Source organism: Limanda limanda, chromosome 2 (assembly GCF_963576545.1).
Source record: "Limanda limanda chromosome 2, fLimLim1.1, whole genome shotgun sequence".
Classification (NCBI taxonomy): Eukaryota; Metazoa; Chordata; class Actinopteri; order Pleuronectiformes; family Pleuronectidae; genus Limanda; species Limanda limanda.
In genome coordinates this window covers 8,257,374-8,277,696 of record NC_083637.1, presented here as the reverse complement: position 1 = coordinate 8,277,696, position 20,323 = coordinate 8,257,374, and the positions used below count along the sequence as shown (strand labels likewise).

The window sequence follows — 20,323 nt, the reverse complement described above, 5'->3', positions numbered from 1 at the left end:
AAGCTCTTAGGACATCTGAGGAATCATTTTCATGATTTTAAAATTATCAATTAATATATTATAGATCAATATATCGGCATCAGAACGTTTTACTTCATAATAGCAGCGATGGCATCGGCCTTCAAAAAACTTCATCTGAGGCTTTAGTGGAAGATATAATAAGACCTTCATTATCTCCAATGCTGTAACAGGCTTTTTGAAGAAGTTAAAGAGGCGACACAGAAAATAGTTATTCAGTTACCATATCTGTGCGAATGGATAGAAAGATGTGTCAGTATGACTAGTATGATGGAGACAGTGCGGCTGTTTCTCCAACACATTAATAGCTTTTTCTTATGGTTGACCTCTGCTGTGGTGGACAGTTCCGAGTGGAGCAGAGTGAAACTGAGGCGCTAGCAGCAGGAGAGGCCGCTGAACTCCTGTTCATCAGAGACGACTCCCATTTGAAGAACTCACATCCCTTCTGGACCCGGCCTCCGCTGCCCGAGCGGCGGACCGGACAGCAGTAGAAGCCTCGGCCGTGGTTCGGACCCCCGTTGGACACGAGCTGCCGCTTGGCACGGCGGCCGCACCCACACAGTGGAGATGTGATCTGCTTTCCTTTTTTAACTGTCACAGACATTGAGGAGCGGTTTGTAGATGATGAGTTTGTGTTGGCTGATAAAGAGGAGAGGACGTTTTTGGGGGTGAAGAGCGAGCTACAGGAGGAAGGATGTGATGCTGCAGCCTGTTGCTTCAGGTCAGTGAAGATGGTGAAAGAGGTCCTCGGCGTTTTGTGATTTCGGTTTTGCATGATGACTTGTTTCGGTTTGACAAATGAGGTGTTAGGTGTGGAGGTCCTTCCTTGGATGAGAGCTTTGTGCCAGAGTGAAGAGGGTGTGTTTGGTTTGTTTGGGGCTTTTTCCGAATTCTTTTGGAACAGCAGAGAGTTGAGTTGTGCCAATTTGTTTTTGGAAAACAAACTAACAGTCTCCGGCACAGCAAAACATGTATCTGGCCCTGAGATCACAGAGTGCTGCCTCGTCATATTGAACTGATCCACTCTCGTGTTCTCTGCAGAAACAAACGTTGATGAGTGAGTTGGTTTAGAAGAGTTTTCAGCACTTGTATTGTCCCTTAATGTGACCTGCCCCTCTGTTAAATCTGATGTATTGTCAGATTCTTCCCACAAATAACATCCACTATCACATTCTGAGACACGTTCTCCATCAGTTGCATCCTCCCCCTCAAACACCACATCATCATATGAACCCCACCTCTCCTCTGTTTCCACTGTAAGCTCTCCACCTTCCTCGTCCTCCACAGGAGCCACTGCTCCTCCACTTTTTAAAGGCTGGTCTGTGTGAGGAAGGTCAGACAGGCAGCCCAGAGTCGTAGAGCACAGGAGAAGGGTTTTGTTGCCGTTGCTGTGCGGTGAAGACATGTTTATCGTAACTGAAGAAGAAAGATCTGCGACAGCGCCCAAGGTGACCGACCTCCTGCTGCATCCCCACAGTGGGGTGTTTGTACCATTCAGAAGTGTCTTGGGTGAGATCAGGCTTTGAACAGATTCCTGAACTGAACTTGCATTTTCCGTCATGTCAGATTTCACCGCTTTCTTCTCTGAACACGTTTTTATTGGAAATGTCAGAGGAATCTTAGACGATGATGATTTGTTTGTGGTAAGTGTATTTTCCTTGTTATTTGTGTTGGGTTTTTCCTTCGTCTTGTCTGTAGTTATTTTTCCAATCACAGGTTTGACCGTTGATGGCGTCTATAAGAAGAAGACGAGAGATAATCAACAACTCTTCATATACCACCCATTTCTTTGCTGCATGTTAAATGATCTTGTTCCTCCTTATTTCCATTCTCCAGGAAGATGCATCTTCAAAAGCAAATTTGCACCATAAAAAAGGCACAGAGATCGAAGCATCTGATTTGCAGAAGTCCACGTTTATATTCATTTATTTATAAAACACCTTTTAACAAAAATAATGTAATTGTCATATAAAATCTCTGTATAATCTTCAACCATGAAGCTCTCCATGTATTGTTGTCATCATCCATAACAGGTTTTGCTTTTGGAGCCAGAAGGGGAGGGTCAGGTATTTAGAAGCTGGGATGCATCGGACGAAAGCCACTCACCCTCTCAAGGCTTCTAGTGATCTTCATCACACACCCATCCCTCATCATCCTCGCTGCCAGCTGAGCTGTATTTCTGGAATCATCCAAACCTGAGAAATTGAGAAAAACGAGATACAGGTTTAGATTGTGTCCGTTTTCTATGCAGAACAAAGATCTAGGAACCTGTGCTCTTTTTTGTACCTGAATGTTCTCTTCCTGCAAACTGTATTCCGAGATCTTGAAGTGCCCCATTCAGGCCTTTGGGTTTCCTGTCGTAAAAGAGCTGGAAAGTGTGGGACAAGGATTTGTTAAGACACAAAGGCCAATATGATGAAGCTTTGTCTAATAGCTGGCTCATAAAACAAGATAATTTGTAATAAGATATTGCTCAATCAGTAAATAGTCAATTAATACAGCTGTTAGAGCCTCTTAAATTTGAAAATTGCTGCCTCCCCCTGCCTGAAATAAAAAAACTATAAAAACTTGACTGAATTTGTCCTTAATATAAAACAAATTTTAAGAAAAACTATGCCTTAATCCAATAATTACTAAATAAATCAATTACAAAATATTTTGTTCAGTCACAATCATATGTGAGACAGCAGGAAAGAGCAGAAGAGAAAGTAAATGAGCTTCCACTCACTCTGTATGTGCTTCTCAGATCGATCCAGCTGTTGAGCACATCAGGTTTATGCAGCTGCTTTCGTTTGCACTCGTACTGCAAACAAACTCCCAGATCCCAGTCTGATACGCAATGCAAATGGTGGCACAGCCAAAAGAGATATCGTTAAATTTTCTATATATATCAGTAAGGCAATAAGGCAAAAATAAAACCACTGCTGCTCTTTTAATGTAGTGTTTTGTTTCATGTTGAACCAATCAAAAAGACTTACCTGACCACGTGAGGAAAGTGCACAGTTTTGGAGAAGGTGGAGGTGGAGAACACTTCTGTTGTTTGTTGGGAAACACCACACCCTTCTCAAGCTGCAGGTTTTGCAGCCAGCGGCAGAACCGAGACAGACAGATCCTCATTGGGATCCCTGCTTCAACTTGCAACTGCAAAAACGAGATGAAGCAGTCAGATGGAGACGATGAACAAATGAACTGAAGTAGAAAAGTGTAGATGTATATTGAGCCTGTGCATAGACACCTGTGTGATCCCCGTCAGCTCAGTGCAGAACTCGGACAGGGTCGGGTGCTCCTGGGGTTGAACATACGTGTGAAACTCAGACTCCACTTCCCCCGAGGAAGTGTTCAGAAGGACAGCAGGAAACTCGACTAAAAGAAGAAGGAAAAGAGACACGTGTGAGTGTGTGTGTGTGTTAATGACAGGAACAGTGAAATAGATGAAATATTAAAGAAAAGTGAGTCAGTGCTACTCACTAACTTCCGGGCTGTAGCTGCTTTTCTCTCTCCAGCAAGTGGACTCAAAGTCGATCACTATCAGGTAGGAGAACGTCTGATCTGAAAGAGAACGGAGAGTAAAGATACAGTGGGAATCGAACCTATACACCACACCTCTGTGAACGAGGGATCAATCCAGACTCACTTGATACCAGAGCTTTCTTAGACCCAGAGGAAGACTGGCTCCTCTGCCTCAACAACCCCAGCTGCCTGCGGAAGGAGGAAAACACATGAAAACATTAATGTTAACTTAACTTAGCACAAGAAGAGCGAATTTTCTTGTTCTGAAATACATAACAATGTATAATAAATGTGTACAAGTACTGAAAACATTTAAATACTTCATAAATACACCTTAACACATGTAGATATTACACAGTTAACTCGTTTATCTAGTTATCGGGTTAGCTGTTTAGCTAGTTAACAAGCTAATGGCTGTTTGGTTTTATCTGTTACTCACTTCGCTAGTTTCTTTGTCGACATTTCTGCGACTTCACCACGGGAACCGGTTGTTTTTCTATCATTGAAGCTTTGATTGTGGTTGAAACGATGAGAACATCTCGACAGAAACAACTTCACAAAACACAACAACGATCGCGCTGCTTTTTTCAAAAATACTCATCCGTCATTCTGCGCTCGACTGGCTGGGCCTGCACCATAGACTGTTTATAAAAAGCAGCACAAAGCAATCAACTACCGAGACAGGCGATCAGAGAAAAACCAGGATGGTTGGTGAAACCGGATGAACTACACTTCCGGATTTACTAAGCCCTGTCAAAATAAGAGTATAAACACGAATATAGACATATATAAACGACTGACTACTTTCTTATGGGAGATTAGTTTTATTTTTGAAGATATAATAATAAAATATACTAAAACGTAGTCAGATTTTCCTCGTGAAAGGCACCACGACAGTCAACATTTTACTTTATGTTGAAAGTCATGAATCGGAAACAGTTCTTCCCCTCACATGTACGAACCGGTGCAGCAGCCATGTGTTTTCAAGCTTCTCCAACATGTCGCTCCGGTGAGAAACTGTGAATTTGGAAACAATCGGACCAATAACATCTGGTATTTACACACTTTGACTCTCGTTTTCGTTCTCACACAGTAACAGATCGTACAAACAAACAGCAGAGATCATGTTCAAGGATACAAATACATTCAGAAACTGTTCAGTGATCGAGAGGAAGCCTGTAGTTTACTAATAGTTTAAGGGGAAATGTAAATTATGACACTGATAGTAGTTTCTGCATCTGAATCTGTGGAGTGAGGCTGTGGATCAGTTTGAATTTGGATTCAAAACAATGTCCAAATTTAACCCAGTTTAAATAAACTACAAAGATATGTTGTTCACAAGATGCAGGGATGAATCGATCACTACTTATAACATGTTTACTACATGTCTCACCATATGACCTCTCTCTCATCTGACCTGGATACTACTTACAATTTGTTCCCATTCAAAACTATTAGCAATGTGATACCGTTTCTAAAATAGTATTCCTGTTAGTGCCTCAATATAGAGGAATCTACTGTTAACATGTTTTACACAAACAACTTTTTCCCTTGAAAGATGAAGGAAGAGTTTATTTGCAGATTTGTTTCAGTAGCATTAACACAACAGTATGAATAAGTTGTGTCCTGGAAAATGGAGGATGTATATTTGGTTATTAATAAAAGCATGAGATTGCTGCTATTGAATTATATCACAATAAAAGCAACTACAGTCTAAAATTATGATTTAAATGGTACCTTAAAATAGATGGATACAAATTTGACAGATCCTCATGCACAGCCCTCACTGCCTAAACTCGAGGCCCCACTGGTCTGCCTCAATATGCACAAGAGGAGTCTTTCAATAAGAGTGTGTGTAAAACACAAACCAGTATACATTGCATAATTGACTCCCAGAACACATTTCAAATTCAGTTTCTATTTCCCTGCAGAAACCTCAGCGTGGACATGGAGCCTTCACCGGCAGCTACGAGCCGCAGAGAGAAAAGAAGGAACGTCTCCTCCACAGCAACCGACACGGCCAAGAGATTCAAAAGTGAGCAGGAAGGAGCGGTGCCCCCCCCGCTCTGTCCACCGAGGATCTCTGTGCCGCTCGACCGCCTCAAACAACCAATTACACTGAAGGAGCTGACGGAGCTGCTGCACTACGCCGCCCTCGGGAAAACAGCTGGCATCCGACAACCCAGGTAATGACTTTCGGAGCAAGCCGAGATCTATTTCACCGCCTCACATATAACTTTCTGTAACTCACTTATAATGTGTCCTTGTACTTGAGCCATCATAAAGACATATTTTATCTACACCCCTTATTATGTCTTTAAATCATGGTCCTACTCTCTGTCTCTCTGCCAGTTGGTGTCGTCTCCACCACCAGAGGAAGGTCAAAGGTGTGAATGTTGTCATCGTGGAGGGTCTGACCCAGAGTCACTTTTACAAACACTACCTCACGCTGCGACACCTCAGAACCAACTACAGCTCTGTAAGTATCTGAAGAGGATGCAGATTATATGATGAGAGACGTTCAATTCACAGTGTTGGTATTTTCTGGAATTTATATCTGCCTTTTTCTGGACCAATGCAGAGGATCACCTTCACTCCACCATCTCAGAACCTGGCGTCTGGAATCTTCAGCAATGAGGTTCCTAAGTCAGACGCTCCATCACTTTCAGGAACACACATGGAAAACGGTCACATACCCAAAGGTGAGAAACATGTAAAACATTTGTAATGAAAGTTACAGTTGAACTCATTAAAAGTTAGTCAGGCCTGATTATTCATGATAAACCTTTTTACTGATCTTCTCAATTTGGGAATGTCTGTCAATTTGTGTTCTGCTGCAGCCGTGAAGTTTCACCCAGTTATCAGCAAGTTTGGGACACGGACCAGAGGACTGACAGCGTATCTCCTGAGCCAGGAGGAGATGATCAAGAAGAACTACCCGGTCAAAGGTGTGTCTCTATAAACCCGATTATACATGACGCATGAGCATTTTCACGATTCAACCTCACTCTGCTCCCGACTGAGTCTCAGCAGGCGGATGTTATTGAGTTCCTTGTGTTTTTAGAATAAGACAACGTCCACCCTTCTAAATTTTAGTTTTAAAACACACCACTGTTGCCATCCACACTAATCCAGAGTTTTGGAAAGTGTGGAAAGCTGCTGTTCCTGTTTTAGTTTGAAATTCCAGGGCAGAGTTGAAGCCTGGAAAGGCAGAAACAGAGATGTTTGGAAACAATGAAGCAGGTTTAGATTTGCTTCCTGATATGGAGACAAAATATTGTCCTCATCCACCCTGAGGAAGTTTTTCACGTAGACACGTGTGATTTGTGGAGGGGAGGCCTCGGTTCACATAGTTCAGACTTGCTCTCGCTCTCTGTCTCCATCTGTCCCTCCTCACGTCTTGTTTTGTGTCTCTGCTACAGGAATGCCTGGCTTTGAGGAGTTTGTGTGCACAGACAGTGTCGAGTGTGTGACTGACAGCAGCCCTCTGTATGGACTCGACTGTGAAATGGTGAGTTGCTCTTAGATCAGACCGGCTGTTAGCCTCCATCCTGAGAGATCCATCACTTAATGCATCCTGAATGTCCAGTCCACTTGTGATTGGATGTCACCTCTAACGCTCAGTGTGCAGATAAACATGTACGTCATGTCTTTGTGCACTTTATAGTCTTGTGAGGATTTATAGATGTGTGTGTTGCTGAGTGTGTGTGTGTTTGTGTGTGCATCAGTTGATCATTGTTTCACTGTTTCAGTGTCTGACGGAAAAGGGAAACGAGCTGACTCGTGTCTCTCTGGTGGACAGTGATGGAAACTGTGTTCTGGACGATCTGGTGAAACCTGAGACCCGCATCCTCAACTACATAACAAAGTACACACACATACACACACACACACACCAGCCAACATCCTGATGTACTGTACATACATTATATTAAAATGTTAAAGCATATTTCCATTCTATGTCTTCTGATAGGTTCTCTGGTATCACCGCAGCAATGTTGCGTCCAGTCACAACCACCCTGAGGGAAGTTCGGGCAAAGCTCATGGCGCTGTTGCCGCGGGACGTCGTTCTGGTCGGACATTCCATCAACTCTGACCTCATGGCTCTGAAAGTGAGTGACTGCCGACATTTAGATTTCTGCTTGTTACGAAAATGTGAAATTATCACGACATGCGAGTTTAATCTCGAGAGGATGACGATGAAGCCTTTGTGTTTGAAAGAAAACACAAATTGTCTTCTTATTTTCTATATTTCTCTGTATATTCTACATTCTAAGCTGGTTATTTAATTCTAAAGGAACACAACCATGTATCTTTTGAGTATATGAATAAGTCTTGACCTTTGACCTCACTGCAGCTGATCCACCGGCATCTAATCGACACGGCCCTGCTGTACAGGAAAGAGTTTGGACAGAAGTTTAAGCTCAAAGTCTTGGCCGAGATGATACTGAAGTAAGTTTTCTCTTTTCTCTCTCTCTCTCTCTCTCTGCGCTTCCGTCTCTCCCTCCAGCTGGGGCTTATAATTCAACATGACACTTGTGTTCCAGGAGGCAAATACAAACCGATGAGAAGATGGGTCATCATCCCACTGAGGATGCTGTGGCAGCACTGGAGCTGGCCCAATACTTTATTAAAACAGGACCTCGCCAGGTAGCCCCTCCGTTCTCTAACACACACACACAAATGCACACTCAAAGGTGACTCAATATTTTTCCGTGCACCCTCCTCTTCAGGTTGTGGAGCATCACCTGGAGGAGCTGTGGGGATACACAATAGAGGAGGAAATCATAGAGCTGCCTGCACCCACACCCAGTCACAGGTACAACACCGCATCACAAAATGTTCCAGCAATGACCCAAAACAACACACACGTTTTTGTCATTTGGGGATTGTTTGAGTTAGAGTCTGAATGATTTATTGATATAAGATTCACACATCCTGGTGCACTTGACAAATTCTCTGTCCTGTTGTCTCTTGTGCAGGTTTGCAGACATATTACAGACCCTCGGCCGGTCAGTTGCTTTCATGGGGAAGCGTTCGGACGTAGCTCTGGATCTGTCCCGTCAGCAGTGGCTCAACTCTGACAAACAGGTGAGATGTTATTTGGTTTCGACTCCGTCCCCGAAACCTGAAATTAACCAGGTTTTCTACCCAAAGTCAAAACTGGTGCCAATATCGCAAATCCCGTCAGGTTTGCTATAGTTTACCTATTTATTAGATATCATGATTCTTCTATCTAAATATATCAGATCAGGAGTAATGTCTTCTTGTGTCGCCTTTCTGCGTATTTGCATCCTTTTCTCATCATTCTCTCACTTTTTGTCTCCTGTTCTTGCTCTTGCTCTTCCTCTTACCTTTCCTGCCCTCCTACACTCCTCCTTCCTCCTTCCTCTGTCTCCTCTCTCCCTCAGGTGTTGGCCTCTTTCAGGAGACAGGCCGAGTGTCCGTTCCTCTCAGTGCTCCGGCTCTCTTCCCTCTCAGACCACCTGAAGCGCTGTGTTCCTCACCGGGAGCAGCAGTACCAGAGAGTGAGTCACTCTAATGGCGGACTACTTTTAGTTACAGTCCAATACAGTGTTTCTCATTAACTATTGGTTGGTCTAGACATCGGCAGCACTGGGGGAAATCCTTCCACATCGGTGAACCTACAAAACATCCATAAACTTTTACCATCCTCAGCAGTGTGATCACAGGGAAACGTCAATGATCATCTCCCCCGGCAGCCACCTCCATAGATTGAACAGAATCCTCTAAGAACCACTGTGTAATTAACTCAACTTAAATCTGTGTGTATTCCTCCTGCAGGTGTGTGCCAACCTTCGTGACATGTGTGTCGTCTTTGCCGGGCCGTTTCCCGCAGGTTTCTCCGTGAAGGAGGCGAAGCGGCTCTTTCGTCGCTGCGGACCAGTTCGGAAAATCAAAATGCTGAACACCAGCGTAAGAGTAAGTCTCAGCTGCATCACGACCCTTCAGTTATTACAGGTTTCTTCTCAGTGAACCGATCAACATGACACCTGTCGCTGTTCAAAATATTTCAAACATTTTCCTCTATTCCTGTTAAACTAGAGCTGGTCACATTTTTCCTCTGGCTGAATTTGCTGTATTAAATTTCCTCTTGGTCGATGTTTGGTCTCCAGGTCCATGCAGAGGTAGAGTTCGAGCTGCTGGAGGGAGCAACGCTGGCTTTAAAAACCTTAAATGGACTCAGTTTGCACGGACAGTCCATCAAGGTAGTTCTCTTTTTTCTTTTTGTTTCTTATTCCCTTTACACCTTTGTGCTCTATCTTCAACATGTTTGGTCCTTTGTTCCTTTTCTAGGTGCAGAGGCCTGTTTACGAGTCGATGCTGGACGTGGATCTGACGCTTGATGCTTTGGCGCATGACGCCCTCGACACCAGTCACCTCTATGCTGTTAGATCAAAGCCCAGTGTGACTGAGCGCATTAACAATTCCGCAAAGATCAACGGAAACACATTAGATGCTAAATGCCCAGGTGCAGCTTGGATTAAAACTGCAAATGGGTTGCACTCTGCTAACGGGAACGATAAACGGTTGCAGCTGGAGACCAAACTGTCTGAGGAATCACTCTCAGAGACGTTCGGTCACTTTGGAGCCGTGGAGAGAATCATCCTACCGGCCAAAGCTGGAAAACATAAAAGACACGCGTACATAAGTGAGCAAAAGACGCTACAGGATTCATGTTCATTATCTCAGGTTCTTTTTGCAGGTGTTTTTCGCAGAGATTGTAAAACTCTCCACCCTGGTGTGTGTTTTACAGAGTTTGAGAGTCCAGAGGTCAAACACGCAGCCCTCAGCTCCTCTGGTGATCCGCGCACGCAAGACTACGTCATCTGTCCGTCCCTGACTCCGCCCCATCTGCGCTCATGGGCCGCCCTGACCCCAAGTACAGTGGATACTGAGGGGGAAGAAGAGGGGAGTGGCCACATGCACGTCAGCTCTCAGGTAAGAACAGGGTTGTAATCCCTCCAGTCAGTTGGTGTAATGACCTTCTGGTTAGTGGACGACCCACTTGACCCCCTGAGCCTCAAGTAGCTAAACCCACAATAGAGTTCCCAGCATCAAGGGGCCTTAAAATAAATTCTGTTCCAATACATTAAATTACCCAGTGATATCCACTCTGTCTGCCGGCGTAGTAAACGTTTCATCTAAGCAGAAACACTTGGATGTGTGTCGCCTGCAGGACCAGGAGAGTGAGCTCGCGGTGGGCAAGCTGGACCGATGCCTGGGGAAGCTCTTCAGATGTCTCCCAGAATGCACCTTGTCTGTGGTCGTGCTGCTTGGAAACGACAGGTGAGGACTCTGAGTGTCTCAGGATTAAAAAAACTGATAGGTGAAAATATTTCTCATCCATCTCTTCTCCTCTCTAGTGCTGATGACCAGCATCCTGGTTTGTGCTTCATGGAGATTAAATCTGGGTCCAGTTGATGAACAAGGAACAAAATTTCCACTTCTTCAAAACTTCTTCCTGGGAATGAACCCAATGAGGATTTAAAAAAATACAATTATTTAACAAATCATGGACTTTGTTTTTGTAAAACCGCCTTTACAGAAGAGTTGTATTATTATTTTTTTTAAACAGAATACACTTTTCTATTGGGAACCTGTATATTAAAGACAATTTGGAGAAACCAAATATTTTTCTTGCCAGGAAACAGAAACTACAAAGTTAAAGTGCATTTGCCCTGAAGGACAATAAACCCTCCAGAAGCTCAGAATGTTTATGGAACAAGGAAAACTTTGTAATGTTAGGTTTCCTCTTTCATTTCCACTCCTCACCCTGAATGTATGTTCTATGTAACTTTGGTGAGTGGGTACAATCTCCTGTGAGAAGAGTGGAACAGAGCAGGAGCAGCTTCAAGTGTCAGAATCAGGTCCAGTGAGTAGAAGAGTAAAGCTAAACTGTAGATCAGTTAAAAAGACTTTAAACACCTGAGTTTATCTCCAATATTCAGGAGGAAACTCTAATATGAGCAATTCTAAAGAGTTGAGTGGATGTTAGTGGCAGCTCTTCTGGCTCTGGAAGCCAGGGGTTCATGGGTAATATCCAGCGTTCAGTTGTGTTTCACTCCAGTAAGTGGGACGACACATTAACAGGCTTTTACTCTAAATGAAACCACTTCATTGCTCGAACAGGGAGCCCAACAGAATTAGTCATGTGGCTGCAGAGGGCGCTGTTGCTCAGTAAAAGTGTTGCTTTAAATTTAAAATTCCCTCAAGATAAAAAAGCTGAATACTGGCATGGAAATATATGATCAACCAAAATCCCTTTAGTTATTTCTTCAAAATCGATTTACAATTCTTTAAACTGTAAATCCGACGCTAACGGATCAGTTAGAAAACAGACAATACGGAGACAGAAATTCTAAGAAACATTTTTTATTTTTTCCCCTTTCCAAGGAAATATTTAAGGATTTTTAAACTTATACAAAAATGCAAACGTCTCTTTAACGTTTACACCTTTTGCATTAGAACATACTTACAGACATTGTTGCAAATTGACACGTTTACAAAACATTCAACACAAAAAAAAGGTAAAGAAAAACAAATCTGTACAAAACAAGCACCTCATGAGGGGGTCGAACTGCCACCAATAATAAATATCACATTATCATTGAGAAGCTTAAACAGGTGTGATAAAAACTGGGAGGTTGACAAGTTACATTTTTCTATTTTTAAAAAGGGGGAAAATAATATTTTACTGCATTAAAATACTAGACAAACCCGACATTGTAAACTACAGGACATGTCAAGTGGTATTTTATCTTTCAATTAAAGAAATGTATTCACAGGGACACAGACAATAACATCTCCCTCAAGTGCACAAACTCACGCACACAACTCGCGCTCCCAAAACATAAGACTGAATAGAGGTGATTCGTCGTTAAAACTGATGAATGAATCCAAAGTGAACATTCGGCTGTGGCTGCTCTCTGGACTGAGCGGAGGACAAAGGAGCATTTCTGTTTTTAAGCTTTTTAAAGATGTTGTGGTTTATTTGTGTGTTTATCCAGAAGAATCGCCTGCTCCTCTGGTGTTGGATCAAAATATGGCAGCTGTCGTTATGGCTTGTGTTTTCTCTTTTAAATAGTCCAGTCAAATCATGATTGGCTGGTGGCTTTGGAACCGGTATCCGCAGCTTCTGAGTGAACAAATGAATTTAGGGCCGCTCCCAGGAGGGCGACTCAAGTGCTTAGGAGAAGACTGAGGAGGAGCTCAGTGCTGGAACGTGGCCGCTCCTCTCTGCTCGCTACCAGACATCTGGGACGTCAAACAGCGAAGTGGAAGACTCAGCGGCTGTAAAGGAGGGAGAGGTTTTCAGATAACAAGAAACATATCTCAGATACATTGATTAACAAGTGATGTGTGATCTATGACATTTATCAATCAATCACCTCGGTTAAGATTTAATATCTCAACCATCTCCCTGTCCCCCGACTTTTCCTGTTACACCACCACATTCCAACTATTACATTTGGATCAGACATTCAGGATAATTTGTTATCAATTTAGTTTTATGCTCTTATGGGGAATAATCTGATGTTATTAAGGATTTAAAATTGTTTTTAGTTTCTTGGCGGGTTGAAGAAGGTGGAGAAAGCAGGTCCCCTACAAACTCACCTTCAGCTTTCTGTTTCTTGTTCTTTTGACCTTTCCTGGCATTAGCCGCCGGGGCTTGTTGCCAGGTGACTGTCCCTTCAGCATCACTGACTGGATCTGTGCCCTCAGGACTTCCCTCCTCGTCCTGCTGCTCGTCCTCATCAGGAAGAAGACTCAACCCGGCTAAATCTGATGTATCTCTGCAGGGCACAGCAACCATCAAGAGGCTTAAAATTCCAGCAAACAGGATAACAGCAGCATAATCAATCTCCTCTGTTTTCACTTACGTCGTCTTCAGCCAGCCCTCTGAGGTCTTGCTCTCCACAGCGTCAGTGTTTGCTTGTCCACTTGCATCTAGGGAACAACAGGAGCATGAGAGCTGAGATTAAACCTCCTTATGTTTGCAGAATTCGTAAATTAAGATTACATTGAAAACAAAACTCTAGATGCATCACTGAAATCCAAAAACGTGTGGGTGGAAACAATGTTGTAAATCCAGAACACATCTGCCCCGTCGGTTCTGGAGCAGGTGGTCATAAATAAAACATTAAATTCGGATTATTCAAAATGCCACCCGCCCTCGTCCTCAGGGCACGCTGAATCCCCGCTAAATACTTTCCTGGGGGTGCCCTGCGTGTCTGCAGCAGGAAAGTACATATGCATGCATGTGTTCACACACCATCAGTTTTCATCTTCTTGCTGCCCATGCTATCCGGGTACGAGTACTGACTCCAGCCGTCTGTAATAACAAGTTCTCCGATCCCCTGCTCTCCATGAACCGGACTGATGCTGCGTTTCCTCAAACCCCTGGAAGAAAATAACAACCGTACATAGAGCAGAGTATAAGTGACCTGCAGGCATTCCAAGTAAACAGGTAAACACAATGTAGTTGACAGTTGTGAGGACGTACCTGGAATATCCAAAACCACTGGTAGTGGATGAGGTATAGTGGTGTTTCACCCAGCCGTCCTCGCCCCAGGATTTGCTGCTTTGCTTGACCTTCTCCTTGTCCTTGTCCCTTCCCTGGATGTACTCGGCGTACGTCTGGATCCTGTAGCTCTCTGCATAGCGACTGGTGTTCATGGCTGTGGGACAAGAGGAAGTCGATCAGGCTGCTTCAACGTGTTTGTGAAGATGGAACAAGTCAAGTCTGGTGCAGAGTACGGCTGTGGAAACTCACCTATCTGTACCTGGTCCGTTTGACTCAGGGACACAAACGCTGATGTGTCATTAATCCATGAAACCTGGATATTCCCTGAGCAGATTGGAAAAGGAGAAAGTGAGTGATAAATGACTCGTACCCGTTAACGAGCAGAATTAACACAAAAAAAAAAAAAAAAAACATTTACCAAAGGCACTAAAGAGCTGGTAGAGGTCACTAGTCTTCCATTCTTTTGGGAATGCGACATGGAGGACATGGTCTCTTTTGGGCTGCACTGTAAGAGCAGAAAATACAGCGACGGGTGAGATGGAGAAGTGGTGACAATGGCTTTAAATTTAAGCTTCATTAAGTGAAGCAAAAGAAATGTTGCCATTCAACGCTACAATATTTTACTCACAATCTGGTCCTGTGATGTTGAGGTAGGGAATATCTATGATCCTCATCAGGAACAGCCTCAAGGACAGAAAGTAGAAATATTAGAAACCTCCCTTTTTACATTTTTAACAGTTAATAACATACATTTGAGTGCATCTTACTTGTTGTGGAATGGCTCAATGAGTTTGGATCGGGGTGAAATGAAAGGTTTGGGTGGAGTCAAGAAAGAGCCTGAAAAGAAAGAGTGTTGAGCAGATCAGCTTAGCCATATGCATTTAGATGCGTTTCTGTTGTCAAGCAGGACCAGTGAGATCGTGTGTGTTACCCAGGTAGTTGGCCATGGAGACGAAACAGAGGCCAGTGATGTAGGCATCGTACCCCGCCTCGTGGAGCTGCTCCTGGGCTGTGTCGTAACTGGGGTACCCCTCTGCGGTTTCTGGAACAGGTCAGAGGAGAAAAGGTGTCAGCAGTATTTTATACAGTGAAGAATATAACAGTTGAAAGAGTTGTTTTCTCACCAACTTGTGGGGACTTGAAGGGAGTCTGCTTCAGCTGCTTCTCCAGCTCTGCCAGAGAGGTGTTAGTGATCAGGTCCTGCAACAACACAAGTGACAAACAACAACCTTTTAGTTTCATGACTTAAAGACACAAAAAAATATCTGGATGGATCGAGCCTCTTGTTTACAAACATTGCACCATCAGGCCAGAATCAAACTAGTTTAGTCAAAAGGATTTTAATAAATTACCTAAACATAAAACAGTTTGATATAAGCTTGAACAATGAGTTAAAATGTCTACCTTAAAAGGCTGAGTAGAAGCCATCAGCTTTGTGTCCATTAGTCTGCAAGTGAACAGGCAAGATAGAAGAACACATTAAACATCAATAAAGCAAAGAGCCGTTTCTGTTGAGGACACAAAGTAATTTAGCAGGAGAGCGATGCGTTACCTTGGGAACACGCACATCGTGACCTCTTTAAAGTCTTGAAGATCCTGTAGAAAAGAGTAGTGGCATAAATTATGCATAGAAGACATTACTTTACTTCAAACTGCTGTTTTTGTGAAGCAAAAAAAGAGGCTGAAGATTAAGCAGCTGAAAAAAGCTGTACGTTTCAAATATCCATCTGGAGTGTGTACCTCTGGAAGAGGGCAGTAGAACTGGTGGATGGTGTGCATCACATCCAGGAGCATGTTGTGGCCGACCACGAGTTTACCCTTCGAATCAGAGGAGAAGGGTTCACAGGTTAACTTCACACCAAGGACAAAGATATTTAAAACAACTGTAATTCAAAAGCTGCAACTGAAAGAGCTGACTCACAGATTTAGAGATGGCGTGGATGACCCTGGAGAATCCAACCGCATCATTTAGCTCCTCCTGAGATGGGGAAGAGATGTAGGGGAAAATATTAGACTCAGACAGAAATTGTTTGCATTTCTAAAAACAAGATTGTTGTTAATGTTCGTCTCAAGCCACAAAATCACCTGCTCCCTCTCCAGTTTCTGCTGCTCCCTCCTTTTCCTCTCCTCGTCATCTACTCTGCAGATCTGCATGAATCGCTCCTTCTGCAAACCAACAAATTACATCCGACAATCCAAACACAAATCAAAACAAAGACAGACGTCTAGACCATTTTAATTAAGAAATGTTTTAACCTTTTCTGTTTCCACGGTTTCCACATGAAGCCCCTTGGGAAACCTGCGCAAGAGAGGACAACGTTAATCTACAACAAACCCAGACATCAACAAGAACGGTGAATAAGTTTGTGACACTCACTTCCAGTTCAGGGTCTGGTAGATCAGCTTTCTCTGAAACCTGACAAGGAAACAGAAGTATAGTGAGCGGGGGTTAAAATACAACCTCAACATGGTAAATACAAAACAGTGTAGATGGGGCATTTTGAGAGAAGGTGTCATTTACCCTGTGCACGGCTCCAAGTTAACAGTCTTCTCCGAGTTAGTGAAGAGGGCCTCAACTTTCTCTCTGAAAATATAAAGCAGAAACAATCAAACATAACCACTAACATAATTATGATGCATTTGTTTTGAGGTTTGGAACGAGAAAATCAAATATACTAATGAATTTGTAGACACATTTTGAGTCAGTGTCAAAGTAGTGGCTTTCTATAAAGAAGAGCTTGAGTTATTTGTTCAATACTAAGTAATTCTGGGGCATTGTTTCTGGGTCGTGCTCAGTTTAGCCCCAAGGGAAGAGAAACAGGACACGGAATCTAGGTCCTCTCAGTGTGAGACAGGAGCCACCACATGGCCTCAAGTGAAGACGTTTCACTCACACCTGAAATCTGGGACACACCACATGTCCTGTTACACTTACATCACCCTGTTGATGAAGTCTTTATGTTCTTCGGGTACGTGTGCCGGGCCTTTGGACGATGGGGAGATGAAGGACGGGGTCCCGAGGCCGTTCGCTTGTTGGTTCCTCCTCTCCTCTGTCTGCTCCCTCAGCTGGGCCTCCTCCTCTTGGTTCAGGTATGGGATTCCTTTGAAAACCAGAAAGATCCGAGTTTTACTTCCGTGTACATGGCGTTCTGTTGTTGCTCTACACACACACACTTTTTTATTATTATGATTATTTGGGCAGATAAGGTTGGAAAGAGGTCTGATAAGCTACCTAATTTAAAATGGTTTGATATCTAAACCCATGAAGAAACAGACCAAGCATTCACTAGCAGCTTATGTTCGTGGTCAGATACTGAGAATAGATGCCCAGCACCAAGCATCATGAAACAACAAGTGCATTTCCCTGTCAGTCCGAGGTGCACTCACCATCACAGAACACCTTGTTGAAGTCAAATCCCTGACTGGCCAGGAAGTCGATGCTGGAACTCTGAAAAGACAAAAGATGTGAATAATATTTTCACAGACGACTGAGCAGGAACGATTATAAACCATGTAGCCGTTTCTAAAGGTCAATAATCTGAGCTCTTTGTGAATTAGTAAGACAATTACCTCAGAGTAAATAACACTGACTTACTTGACAGATGAACTTGATGTCGGGAGACGTCCTGTTGAATGGTTTCGGGAATACATAGAAATTAAAAGGCTTTATGATATACCTAGAGAGAAGAGATGTGGGGAAACAGAGGTTAAAAGCTTGGATCACTTCCATTATTAGAACTAAGTAGACAAATACATTAAAACATTAAAATGAAACTTGGGATATAGCAGAGTAAATGCTCTGAGGCAGCAGGGGATGGTACAAGGACTAATTGTTCCCCTCAGTAATTTGGGCTCTTTCTCTGTACTTGTGAAGAAAAAAGTTGGACTTAAATATATTTTTCTGATGTCACAAACAAGACCTTTAAATAGGAGCAGAGTCCTTTGGGAGATAGTTTATATAATTTGTCCGAGAAACCACTGTCGGATTTATAATTCTGTGTTTGTTAGTTAGACATCACTTACTTTGATTTTGCCTGGTCGTACTTGAATGCGCATAATCCAAACTGGAACAGCAGAAAGTCCATGGAGTGCTGGTGGAAACAAAAGAAAAGAAAGAGGTTTAATTAGATAAACAAAACAACAGACTGATGCAAAACCATGGCAGGAAAGTCAATCTATCTTTGTGCAGGAGTCTCAGCCTCCTCCTCCTAATGTAGACGTTTGTGTTAGTAATTTGTGTACGTGTGTCTTGGAGGTGTAATCGGTTCTTTCCAGGTCTTAATTGTGGAGTGGACATCCTGTCTGTCTGGCAGCACCTGAAAGTTTTTTGATCAAAGGCCAAGTTCAGACCTGACGAGATTCGTTCATAAGTGGACAGCACTAACTATGTGTGTTCACACCTGGAAGTAATACGTCCTGAATGTGTTACCCTGTGTGATCCAGCCTTACTTCCCTGCTCTATATGCAAATAATCACGCACGTTGTTTTTGTGTTGCCGAAGAGGAAACACTGCAAGGAAGAGAGAGTCAGGATCTATTTGACCAATTTATGGATCTATCAATCATGTGGGGATAAGTGTTGATGTTGTGATGGTGGTGGCTGCAAACAAATCAACACACGAGCTCTGAGAACCGTTCAATTGGGTTTGATTCATTGTAAACCTGTGGGTCAGAGGACGTCAGCAGAGCAGGTGCTCCTTCACCTGTGGCCCGGGACTAATTTGCATTCACAGAACAAAAAGAACGTGGTTACATGCGGAATGAATCCAACTTCAAATCTGGCCCATGACATCCACCGACTGTTCATCCAGGAAGAAGCTTCCCTCTTCCTGAGGATAATCTACCTTTCCTCAATTACAAAAGGTTTTCCTGGAGGTACTGTCCTCTTGAGGGATTCACATGTGATGGTCCCAGTGTACAGGGTGATGATGCACGGACTACAAACCCATTTTAATTGAACTTGTAATTTGACCTATTGGGACAAATAAATGAAATTGACCGTGTTTAATGACCTGTGCTGACCTTTTTGAGCTTGGTGTACCGCTCCTCCGGGGTGTCCAGTCCGTTAGTCAGCGCACTGACATTGGGACCGTCGCTTATCCCTGGAAACACAAACAACACACACGTGTCACACACATGTCACACAAACAGCTTGTGTCTCCAGCACCATCACGCAGTTCCTCCACGACTCCTCCAAGCTCACCTGAAAACTCGCCATCGATGGCCAGGAAGTCCGCCTCCTCTATGGCGCTGTACAACGTCTTCAGGCAGCCCTTGTAATCTGCGGGGACAAGTGAGAGCACACCGGGGGTTGGAAGAGAGTTGTGGTGGTGCGGCCATGGTGCTAACCCGCAGAGGAGCAGCACAAGCCCCCGAAGCTAGCTGGTCCCTTAGCTAGCTGGTCCCTTAGCTAGCTGGTCCCTTAGCTAGCTGGCTATCAAAATACTAAGAGCAGCTAGTCCTGTTTGCTAGCTGGCTCGTTAGCTAGCTGGTCCGTAGCCTGCTGCTCTGTTAGCTAGCTGCTCTGTTAGCATACTGGTCCCTTAGCTAGCTGGCTAACACAATACGCACAGAAACCTCTAATTCTGCGGGAACACAACATGTGCACTGCTCCGCTGCTCGGGTTCTCTGTGTCCGGGACAAAATGCATGAATCCCGAGGGGTGAACCGGGTCCGGCTACTTACTTCTGCGTGTCAGCTCCATCCTGCACAACGACTGAACCCGGCTGACAGCTAACGCTAACTAGCCTCCGTCCCACTGGCTTTTAACGGACTCACAAGCACTTCCGGGCCGCCGCCGCCGCTCAGAGGCGCCGTGTGTTTATACCTCTATGGTTTATACACAGAGTGCGACGGTTATATTTAACAATAGTATTTTGAGATGTACTTATTTAGAATGTTGTTTTAATAATTCATCCTGGAATTTAAATTATTAGAAAAATATTTATTTAATATAAAATTAGTTATTTAAAGAAAAATATTTATTTAAAGTGTTATTCAATGTTATCAAAGTCAGTTAATTATTCATTTAAAATGCTATTTTAGAATTTTAGAATTATTTATTATTTATTCCATATAGCACGATAGAGTAAATAAGTGCTTAATGTAAATAAGTACATTTACTCAAGTACAAATATGTGACATACAAACCACACCAACATATTTTGTAACCATTTTTAATCATTAAACATTATTTTTAAGATCCACTAGAAACCAGATTAAAAATCCCACATAGGTTTGTATGGCT

General features: G+C 43.3%; 3 protein-coding genes across 3 annotated transcripts; 1 reads left to right on the top strand and 2 right to left on the bottom strand.

Moving 5' to 3' along the window:
* Nucleotides 1–84: 84 nt before the first annotated feature.
* Nucleotides 85–3,990, bottom strand: eri2 (ERI1 exoribonuclease family member 2). The gene is made up of 9 exons (XM_061094251.1): nt 3,968–3,990; nt 3,653–3,717; nt 3,487–3,567; nt 3,254–3,381; nt 2,997–3,159; nt 2,747–2,847; nt 2,305–2,386; nt 2,125–2,213; nt 85–1,753 (listed from the first exon to the last, which is right to left on the bottom strand). Exons 1-9 carry the CDS (start codon nt 3,988–3,990, stop codon nt 320–322), a joined length of 2,166 nt encoding a protein of 721 aa, XP_060950234.1. The 3' UTR covers nt 85–319.
* A 1,485-nt stretch (nt 3,991–5,475) lies between these two features.
* LOC133025882 (RNA exonuclease 5-like) lies at nt 5,476–11,231 on the top strand. The gene is made up of 18 exons (XM_061092674.1): nt 5,476–5,714; nt 5,881–6,007; nt 6,110–6,230; nt 6,369–6,476; nt 6,951–7,039; nt 7,281–7,396; nt 7,502–7,640; nt 7,886–7,980; nt 8,076–8,178; nt 8,262–8,347; nt 8,511–8,619; nt 8,940–9,056; nt 9,334–9,471; nt 9,666–9,758; nt 9,847–10,201; nt 10,307–10,491; nt 10,730–10,839; nt 10,917–11,231. Exons 1-18 carry the CDS (start codon nt 5,476–5,478, stop codon nt 10,972–10,974), a joined length of 2,388 nt encoding a protein of 795 aa, XP_060948657.1. The 3' UTR covers nt 10,975–11,231.
* Nucleotides 11,232–11,909: 678 nt separating this feature from the next.
* parn (poly(A)-specific ribonuclease (deadenylation nuclease)) lies at nt 11,910–19,832 on the bottom strand. The gene is made up of 26 exons (XM_061086660.1): nt 19,762–19,832; nt 19,280–19,357; nt 19,099–19,178; nt 18,101–18,168; nt 17,673–17,754; nt 17,465–17,525; nt 17,013–17,178; nt 16,599–16,661; nt 16,455–16,493; nt 16,334–16,376; nt 16,163–16,243; nt 15,999–16,055; nt 15,818–15,895; nt 15,630–15,673; nt 15,482–15,524; nt 15,202–15,277; nt 15,009–15,119; nt 14,845–14,914; nt 14,706–14,761; nt 14,496–14,582; nt 14,327–14,401; nt 14,057–14,231; nt 13,826–13,953; nt 13,434–13,500; nt 13,168–13,346; nt 11,910–12,843 (listed from the first exon to the last, which is right to left on the bottom strand). The coding sequence occupies exons 1-26, from the start codon at nt 19,778–19,780 to the stop codon at nt 12,797–12,799; spliced, it is 2,073 nt and encodes a 690-aa protein (XP_060942643.1). The 5' UTR covers nt 19,781–19,832; the 3' UTR covers nt 11,910–12,796.
* Nucleotides 19,833–20,323: the final 491 nt, after the last annotated feature.

Coding starts and splice junctions, on each gene's coding strand:
- parn (XM_061086660.1), bottom strand. Junction 18,169..19,098: donor GGTACACCAAGCTCAAAAAG/GTCAGCACAGGT, acceptor TGTTTCCACCAG/CACTCCATGGACTTTCTGCT. Junction 14,583..14,705: donor CAACATCACAGGACCAGATT/GTGAGTAAAATA, acceptor CTGCTCTTACAG/TGCAGCCCAAAAGAGACCAT.
- LOC133025882 (XM_061092674.1), top strand. CDS start 5,476: ATGGAGCCTTCACCGGCAGCTACGAGCCGCAGAGAGAAAAGAAGGAAC. Junction 5,715..5,880: donor GCTGGCATCCGACAACCCAG/GTAATGACTTTC, acceptor TCTCTCTGCCAG/TTGGTGTCGTCTCCACCACC. Junction 10,840..10,916: donor GTGCTGCTTGGAAACGACAG/GTGAGGACTCTG, acceptor TCTCCTCTCTAG/TGCTGATGACCAGCATCCTG.
- eri2 (XM_061094251.1), bottom strand. CDS start 3,990: ATGTCGACAAAGAAACTAGCGAA. Junction 3,382..3,486: donor CAGCTACAGCCCGGAAGTTA/GTGAGTAGCACT, acceptor TTCTTCTTTTAG/TCGAGTTTCCTGCTGTCCTT. Junction 2,214..2,304: donor TGCAGGAAGAGAACATTCAG/GTACAAAAAAGA, acceptor TCAATTTCTCAG/GTTTGGATGATTCCAGAAAT.